Source organism: Agrilus planipennis, unplaced genomic scaffold (genome assembly GCF_000699045.2).
Source record: "Agrilus planipennis isolate EAB-ADULT unplaced genomic scaffold, Apla_2.0 scaffold55, whole genome shotgun sequence".
Taxonomy (NCBI): Eukaryota; Metazoa; Arthropoda; class Insecta; order Coleoptera; family Buprestidae; genus Agrilus; species Agrilus planipennis.
This window is the reverse complement of record NW_020438918.1, coordinates 797,084-806,708: the sequence shown is the minus strand read 5'-3', so window position 1 is coordinate 806,708 and position 9,625 is coordinate 797,084. Positions and strand designations below refer to the sequence as shown.

The window sequence follows — 9,625 nt, the reverse complement described above, 5'->3', positions numbered from 1 at the left end:
TATGTGTTTGTACCCGAACCGTCCAAGCCTTCGATAACGATTAGGGGATGTTTCCTCAAATTTTCACCTTCATTTTGGTTTAAAGTGTCTTTTTTCGCGTTTTTTACGGTATTGTATATATCCCATAGTTTATTAACAGGTTCCAAATGTCTGTACTAAAGAATTTAATTTCGTAACAATGCATATCTACTAATGTTAAAAGAAATAATAAACATACCTTGGGATCATTTAAGAAATTCCGAACTTCTTCAAACTTATGAAAAATCATAGCCATTTGGCTTCTCTTGACATATAACTACGAACTATTAAAATTTAATTGAATCGTTGATATTCAATACGTCAGTACTACGCGAACATACGACGAGAGAGTCACCTTTAAAACTGGGGAAGTACCAGTAGATTTTAGAGTGTTTGAAAACGATAAAATTCATTTATAAAGATAAAAGTGTCTATTTATTTCAGTGGTTATTTGTAAACAAGTTTAGTTGCGTTCAACGTGCTTTAGTTCACTCAGAGCAATTGTTTAAACAAATGTAGAAGCGCGCTAAAATTGAATAAAAAAAAAAAAATGCTCACGGACAGTACGTTTGTCAGTAGTCGATAGTACTTGAAGCTAAGTGACTCTACTTGAAACCATTTTCATCTTAACTAACAATTTAAACTCTTAGTGCGTAACTTATTTATAATTTTATAATGTTAAACACCTTCGAAAAATTTCAAATATGGAGTCAGGGGTTTGAGATATTGGGGTATAGGTTGATATACCAGTTAGTCAGTCTATCCTTTCTGAAAGGACTTTTCATATATATGCATAAATTTAAAAAATAATAAGTAGTCTATTTTATAAGAACTGAAGAGAAGAAAATTGGCAATTTATTTGAATATTCTTGGTTGACCCATTTCGATAGAGATTCCCCAATTCCAGGGGGATCTAAACCTAGACCTCACCCTTAAAGGGTGTAGTATCATAAAAAACACAAAACGTACTTATTTCATTTATTATAATTTTATTAAGGAAATGTGTTTTTATTAAGTACTTTCTCGGAAGATATTTTACTCTAAAGGCCACAACTCGTCGAAGGAGAATGTTTCGTAAACGCGATTGAGAAGGTTGAGCAAAATGTCTCTTGCTGTTTTTAACGCAATAGGCTTAATATCTTGCATTAAGAGATCCATATTTTCGTTGATAACTAGGTTTGTATTTTCACTAATTTCTGGATTATTGGGAAAGATGTTATTTAAATGAATAATTGCTTTGCCAATATCAATGTCAAAAATATCTTTTTCGAATTTTAGGTGTTCCTTTTCGTTCTTTTGGTATTTTTTCATTTTTAGTTTTGCCGTTATAACCAAGTCACCTAAAACAAATAAAACTTAACGTAAAACACAGAAATGTTGATTATCATAAGGAATATAAAATTAGTAACAAAATAGTTTTGTCTTCTTATTTTTCTTCTAAGTTAATCTTTTGGAATCAGAATCGTGGTGGATCGGCTATAAAGAACTGTGGAATTGCAACTTACTTAAATATTGCATAATCTATAACTTTTCACTCTAACATTAGTTGCCAAAAATATAGATAATAATTTGGTTTTGACCAAAGATTGTTTATTAACTACACAATTCAACAAAATAATTCGAAGTGGTCTGTGTTCCGTCGAAACTCGAAACTGCCAGACGCGGATCGCGATTTCGATCTTCTTGGATCTCATCAGCGCGTCGCAAACAGCTCTGACAGAACACAGACCAACCTTTACCAGCTGTCTTAACAGCGCGTTTTAGAAAATACTACAAATAGTGTGGTAAGCGCCATCTGTAGTATGATGCTACATTTGAGGATTACATATGCCCCAACAAGGTCCATTTAAAAATATGGATATCTACTTGCTGAAACGAATCCCGGCGTAGCTCACCTCAACGTGATAGGCACGTTACCATAATCGAATAAAATTATTCGAAGTGGTCTGTGTTCCGTCGAAACTGCCAGACGCGGATCGCGATTTCGATCTTTTTGGATCTCATCNGGAACTGCCCGCCCACCAGCATTACTGGCTGGTGGGAATGAAACACCCAAAAGTTTTTTTTTTTTCGAAATATGTAGGTTAGTAGTCAGACATATTAGAGGCACAAACAGGAGTTAAGAGGAGTTGAGGTAGATCTAGATTAGATTACTGTTCGCAAACAGTTAAGGATGTGGGATATTCTAGTTTTAGGGAAATGCGAAGATAGGAAAGAGTGGAAGTGCGTGTCTAACCAGTCTGTGAACTGACGACCGTATGATGATCACGATTATAAAGAATAGGAGAACAAAGAACTCTATGGAAGTCAATAAGAAATATGCGAGATAGGTTGGTAGGATACCTTCTAAGGTATGATGGTTTAGTCAGACATTTTAGAGGTAGAAACAGGAGTTAAAAGGAATAGAGGTAGACGTAGATTAGATTATTGTTCGTAAATAGTTAATGATGTGGGATATTCTACTTTTAGGGAAAAGCGAAGGTTAGCTCAGGGTAGCAAAGAGTGGAGGTGCGTGTCCAACCAGTCTAGGGACTGACTATCTTATGATGATGATGATGATGATGATGATGATTACATATGTGCATACTATAAAGTGAGGCATTCCAAGATATGCTGCTGAAAAATTAACAGGATTATGTAGGGAACACACAAGTGAAAAAAATAGATTTGCTTATCTTACTGAATGTAGCTTCGGCTTTTCCGCTGCTATCAATATCCAGGATCAGAATTTTTCCTTTTATTCTATAATTTGTTACCATATTAATTTTTGGTATATAAATCACTGTGTGACATTCTCCTGCGTCAAAATCTTGACTGTGGTTCTTAATGACGAAATCCTTGCCACCGTAAAAAGTCATGTTGGTGAATTCTGCATCAACGCCTAAAGAGGCTCCTGTATAGTTGGTCACTGATATTTTGGGTATAACCATAGGGTCTATTGGAGACAAATTCAATTCGGGTATGCCTTTTGCTAAGCGGGGTCGAAGTTCGTTTACGACTTTTATAAAACATTCCGATAAGTGTGGGTCGTTTCTATAGCATCGGTGAACGAACGAGGCTTAAAAATTAATTAACAAGATAAACAATCATAATAGACAATCAATAATTAAAAATATTAAATCAAAATATTTATCAGAATAGATGAAAATCAATGAGTAATGAAACAAAAGTTTCTGATCAGTGATCTAATGGATAAATTTCGATCCCTTTGGATATCATCAGTGCGCCGTAGACAATTCCCGAGAGAACAAGGACCAGTTTGCTTATTGTTCGAACATACAGATCTCCTGAGGAGAGGTTAGGAAGGCTGGAAGAAGGGGACATCAGGGAGGGAGGAAGAAGGGGATATCAGGGAGGGAAGAAGAAGGTATTGGAAATGGGGACGAAAAATAAATATGATATAGGGAGAGGAAGAGGGCTTTGTAGATATTAAACATAAATCAAGAGCAGGTGGGGGAGTGGTTGAGGGATGGGGTCAATATTGATAAGAAATAGATGCAGGGAAGTGATAAGGGGAGAGGATCTAAGAAAAATAGGGGAATCAAAATATATTGTAGAGCTGAGGCAGATTTCGTGGAGGGTGTAAATTTTGGAATGCAAATATATGACAGAGAGGTATAATCCTAGACATGGTACCCAAATCTTAGAAAGTTTACAAAACATATTGAACTTATTGTTAATTGTTAATAATATATTATACTTACGAATTTTTTTTGAAGAAACGCCGCACGCTACAAACAACACGAAAATAACACTTATCCCATAAAGAGCCTTCATGATTTTATAAGCACGTACGAAGTTGATATTTCGCTTTTCAATTACTTAATAATGGCTTTATTGGTGCAAATTTACATCTAAGTACAAATTGCAAAGAAAGCTTGTTTTTCTATATACAGGCCATCCCTACCTTTTCCCCTTGCATCTTATTTTTTTTTTACGTTTTTCATAAAAATATTTGTGCATCAAGCTGTTCAAGGAGAACAACGTTAATTATACATAGGTACAATTTTACTATTTTTTTTATAACTTGTTTATGTAAATTGCGCGATTTTATAATGATATAGGTAATGGAAACATTATTTTTTCCATTCAATTTGTTGAAATTGTTGTAGATCGAGCGTGTACGTATTTGTATGTGTGCGTGTTACATGAACATTTATGCGATGATTAAACTTTTCTTCACGGTTTTCACATTCAAGTAAATATACCTGTGCCTATATTTAGGCGTTACAGGTGAAAAATAGTGGAACAGGAAGAAAATTTAGACTAAAATAGCAAAACAGTATCATCACTAAATACATAGGTAGATATTTTTATAGTCTTTATTCTTTTTTTATTTAATATACTTGACTTCACGCTCACCTTGTTCACTAATGTTTCATGAAAAACATGATGTAAGGATAAATTGTTAATTAGATCAATTAAAACAGAAAAATCATCTGAAATACTTAGGATACTAGTTTTAGTCTCAAAACAAAATAAAAACAGTTTCTGCTTTAAATTGTTTTTGTGATAAATTAAATATTAATTGTATTTGTCATTTGTTACACTTTATGATAAATACCTATGTTGATCTTTCTTGTGACAAGAAGATGAACTGTGGTGATTAAAATTAAAAATTGGCATTGAAACAAAATAGGCCCTAAATGTCATACATCCAGTTAAAAACGATAAAGTTTAACAATTTTTAAAATCATCAATAATCGTGCATTCTTAAAACTGCTTTTTTATTTTTTGTCTTTAATATTAAGCGTTTATCTTGTCTTACTGCCAATTTGTAACAGTTTTACCAAATCAAATTTTGCAGACGTGTCTCCTACAATTAAGTATTTACTAAATTTCTTGGGCAAATTAACTTTTTCCATGCTTTAACATCGGAAATCCCGAGCAAATTATTTATAATCGCAATAAGGGAAAATGTTATTTAGGATTTAAGACTTCTGTGCTTAACGATAAGCATATTCGGTTATCAAATTCGTCAAAATTTCGGGACTATGTTGTTAGTTTCAGTTACATTGGCTAGTAAGCTTTAAATTTAGTTTTTATTTTTAAAAGAAACGACAAATAAAAGTAATTTATTATTTGTCGATTATGATATAAAATTAATTTTGAAGGTTACTTACGTATATGGTATTAATTCCATGACTTGTTTAATAAAGTGTTTTCCCAGGTAAAATTGATGTGTAAAAGTACTACTCATATGCTTACATTAAAAACTTTGCTCTTTTTAATTAAACGAAGGAACGAAGCACGTATAAATGTTACTACTTAATAATTTAATTAAAATCTACCCAAATGCGTGAACAAATAATTTCACAATACCTGTAGTTTAAGCAATTAAGGAAAATTACAATTCCTTTTATTAAACTTACTCTGTAAAAAAACAAATTATTAAATTGAATTCGACATAATACAATTAATAGCCAGAGAATGGGTTACAAACCTGTACCATCGATAAAATACAAATTTTAGTAGCATTTACCTCAAAAGTCGTATCTAAAACCTAATGTAACTTATGTTGGACAGAGTAGACTTAAGTCTCTCTCAATAAGAATTAAAGAACATATTAATAATAGTGTAAAAGAAAACAGAACATCGGCTTTTTTGAACACTTCGTCGATTTAGAACTTGATATAAAACTTTACGTAATACCAGCAACATTTTAAACAATTTATCGAAAAAACTAGAAATTAAGAAAGCTCTAGGCAACACTAAAATTGGTTAACAATCACAATGATTATTACACCTATAAACGTTTCAAATTTTGAATTATACATAGGTAAGACAAAATAATGATGCCGCCTTTTGATGATTGCACGTAACAGAATATCCCTATGTTCGATTTTCAACTCGCCGGTGGTGTATATTGTTGCACTCAGTTGGTCAAACATCCACTGTGTGCTTTCTTAATTTAATCTTTATTTTCAAGGGATTGATTGGGTTCATAGTGGTGGACATTTCTTTGCAGGTATTTATATTAAAAATATATTGCATACGGTAAAAAAATAGTTTACTTATATGCATGTACAAGTGGTTCAACTTACGGAAGACTAACGTACAGTCCAATTCAATGTAAAATACTATCTAGCACTAAGTTATTTACACGTCATAGAGAAAGTTCTCAAATAGGGGCAGTTCGCTCCAGAAACGTAATCTGTTTGTAAAAAAATTATTTTCAGTGAAAATTTGACCCCGTGTTTCATACGAGCCAGTCATGTTCAGATAACAGAAATCCGTGTAACCGTTCAACTCTTTATTACATTTGTTAGCCGAAGGCCAACGTATAAAACAATACGGTTGTGGAATCCTGTAAAAAGGTAAGTAGCAATTAACCATTTCTTCTTCTATTAAATTTAATTGTTGGAAACAAAGTTGCAATAAGGGTTGCAAAAGTTTATAATTGGGAAAACTCCACCGACGTTTCAGCTTTTCATATTTTGAAATATATGCGTGAAATCGTAATTTCGATAAATTATCGATCAAGAAAATAATATTCGAGATTTTAATCGAGAATTTAATGCCCAAAATCACGTTACTTTAGTTCATTTACACATAATATCAAGTTAAATGTCCTGGTAGCGTTAAAAATATCATTTATTTGAGTACTTACCCATATTTTGCAAATCTAGCCCATGCTTTGGTCATGAAGACATTGATTTGCATATCGTTACTGTCATATTTCAGTGGCTTGAACAGAGCCGGACTCGAAAATAGATACAGCAAATCATCGCAATGACACACTCCTAAAATTTCAAAAATAGATACTGTTTAATGATATAGGTACATCAGACACATAAACGTAACACTGGGCAAAGCACATGATGTTTTCTGTACAAATGTAGCATGTAATATATATATATATCACATGTACAGTAACTATCTCATTTAATAAATAATCAAATAACGTTGTAGATGGTTAAATAAATTTAAAAAATAAAAATAAATATTCACCCCAGTCGATCAAGTCCTTGCCTTCGTTTGTTCTTGCAAAATGATCAACGTAGGAGTATTCTCCTTTATAATTAAATGAGTAAACCCAAATGGGATGTAGGCCCGTAGCCAAGTGCAAATCAATTGCTTTGTAGCCAGGATAATTGAAAAATCTATCGCCATACAGCTGTAAATGCGTTTAAATCCGTCGTTAAAATATAATTTTCCTGTTGTCATATAAAATGTATGTACATTGATAAAACCTTGTAAAGTAGAAGGCTGCGTGACATTAATTGTGTTTCCTTCTAGGTAGAAATCTTTTATTTTCGTCCATACGAAATCAGTTTGATTAGGAAACGTACTGAAATTCAAACCTAACAGCTGTGGACAATAACTGTCAAAATTCGATATAAGTTCATTTCTTAACGACGACTTACGAAGTAATTCTAAAAAATAATTAAAAATATAAATGATAACGAGTTTCCTTTATGCTCAAAGTAGTGGATTTTTTGAAGAGAGTTGTGAACAGTTATGGAATGATTTTTACTTTTTGTATTACATTCTATTCCTTAATTTTTACGGAAATACAGTCTTTATCATCAATACTTTATGTATAAGCATCTATTTTTTAAATACCTGCTGCTGTGATAAGTCCTTCGTTTTGAACAAAACCGACTATCCAAGGAACATTGTTGAAATTCCTCGATTTGATAATTTCTATGGGATCTTGGGTTATAAATGGGTGCGGGTTTAGAGAAGTACGTTTTTCAATACTAGGCATAAATACAACCGACGGTTGATCTCCAAAAAACTACAATTGAAAAAAGATTTTCCATTTTTCTCTTTTAAAAAGTGTAAAGTACTAATGTAAATACAAATAAATTAAAAGTTTTGAAGATAATAGATTGTATAGGCAGTAGCCAGCAATAATTTTAACTGAGCTGGACTAATCAATGCAATTTTTGGTCTATGTTGGGCTAGAAAAAAGTTTGAAAGCCGAACTAAATACTTTTAACAATAATAAATAATTATTAGTTCATTTGTTACGACTAGTTACCCCATACATTTTAATGTTTCAACGTGTAAAAAGAAGAGTTTTCAAAACAAACACTTAAATTGTTATCAAATCTCCATTGCAAATACAAAGTAACTATGAATTAAAGTCAATTAATTGTGAAATAACCATGTCAACGTCATTTTTGTAAAATTGCAATTATTTGTAACCATACTGAATATCGGAAATATGTGTACAGCAAGTAATTATTTACAAATGAGTATGTACCCCGTGTGAAAGTCACATTGTGGAAGTATAATTAATTGAAGAAAACTACAGTAGGTAACAATCAATTAATAAGTAGCGTAAATTAATATTCAAAGCTTTGTTTAATGAGAAAGGTTTCATATAGACATATATACGTCTAATTCACAAATGGTCACATTACCTTGAAATAGTCAACTGATTTTACTAAAACGCGAGCATCAATGTTTCTTAAGCAGTCAACAAGGGCACTCGTGTTGGCATTACCGTCACATCCAACAAACGCAGCCTGCGCCCTCGCTACCAAAAGAGGGATTTCTGGTAACGGTCTTGCGAACGCTGATAAGGCTGTACCAGATTGAGAAATAGCTCTGTGAAATAGACCTAACAAATAATAAAGGAATATCAAGCTGCAGTCTTTCCAATATTTTCATACTAATAAATGTGTGTGAATGGTCTTTGGTCTTCTAATCAAATTAAATCTAATAGTACAGTTTGATTCGAGATTGTAGCTACGTGTATTTATCACCCAATTATTCTACACAATTTTACTCGATTCGATAGAATCATTAGGAAGTATTTTCAGGATTGAAAATAAATCTAGAACTATTTAAATACAAATACAAATTAGGCATTTTCTGTAATTTTGCATTTTTTATTTGTATTTTAACGGTTAATTTAATTTAGAATTTCGAAAAAGGTTGTTAAAGGTGTATGTTTGGAGCACGGTGCTGTACGAGTGCGAAACATGGACAGTGGGCGAATGATGAAGGTACCGTGGATAGAGAAGGTTAGAAATGATCAGGTACTAGAAAGAGTAAGAGAACAGTGGACTTTATGGAAGATAGGTTAGTAGGACACCTTCTTAGGCATGAAGGTCTAGTCAGAGACATATTAGAGGCAGAAACGGAAGTTAGGAGGGGTAGAACTAGACCTAGATTGGACCAGTCTTAGAACTGACGACCTTATGATGATGATGAAGTTAAAGGTTCACTAAATGATAATCGAATATGTATTAATATAATTTTGTGTGTGTTTCTATCCATATTGTTTGAACCAACGATTTGATAGTCCTATTAATATCGTGTGCGGAAATTCCTTAATACATTTTGTCAATTTACCTTTTGATAATGGACTAAGCATATGCAAATGGACGCTAGCCGCACCAGCACTTTGTCCAAAAATGGTAACCCTGTCCCTGTCTCCCCCAAAATAACAAATATTATCCTGAACCCAATTCAAAACTGCAGTCTGATCTTTGAGAGCCCAATTTCCAGGGGCAACGTCATCATTTGTACTTAAAAAACCTAAAATAAAGGTAAATAAAACAACTGAGAGACGTCCATCAGTAAGTCGAACGTATGTACAATTCATTCAGTGGCGTATCTGATCAGGTAACAGCCCCTCTCCCCCCCCCCC

General features: G+C 32.8%; 2 protein-coding genes across 6 annotated transcripts in view; both read right to left on the bottom strand.

The window, feature by feature from the left end:
- Positions 1-3,954, bottom strand: part of LOC108736920 (UMP-CMP kinase 2, mitochondrial-like) — a 6,568-nt gene extending 2,614 nt beyond the window's left edge. Inside the window, exons 1-3 of one of the 2 annotated variants that reach the window (XM_025973691.1) lie at positions 3,723-3,954; positions 2,699-3,076; positions 984-1,358 (exon numbers count right to left, since the gene is read on the bottom strand). In XM_025973691.1, the coding sequence (XP_025829476.1) occupies positions 1,054-1,358; positions 2,699-3,076; positions 3,723-3,795 (756 nt within the window). In that variant the 5' untranslated portion in view covers positions 3,796-3,954 and the 3' untranslated portion in view covers positions 984-1,053. Of the gene's footprint in view, positions 1-217; positions 1,359-1,523; positions 1,700-2,698; positions 3,077-3,722 lie in introns of those variants that run through there. The other variant, XM_025973692.1, reaches the window with a different exon arrangement.
- A 2,057-nt stretch (positions 3,955-6,011) lies between these two features.
- Positions 6,012-9,625, bottom strand: part of LOC108736917 (venom carboxylesterase-6-like) — an 18,244-nt gene continuing 14,630 nt past the window's right edge. For all 4 annotated transcript variants that reach the window (XM_018469530.1, XM_018469531.1, XM_018469529.2 and 1 more), the window contains 7 exons: positions 9,328-9,513; positions 8,391-8,590; positions 7,585-7,759; positions 7,201-7,394; positions 6,970-7,135; positions 6,629-6,761; positions 6,012-6,325 (listed from right to left, as the gene is read on the bottom strand). In XM_018469530.1, coding sequence (XP_018325032.1) covers positions 6,118-6,325; positions 6,629-6,761; positions 6,970-7,135; positions 7,201-7,394; positions 7,585-7,759; positions 8,391-8,590; positions 9,328-9,513 — 1,262 coding nt within the window. In that variant the 3' untranslated portion in view covers positions 6,012-6,117. The remainder of the gene's footprint in view (positions 6,326-6,628; positions 6,762-6,969; positions 7,136-7,200; positions 7,395-7,584; positions 7,760-8,390; positions 8,591-9,327; positions 9,514-9,625) is intronic.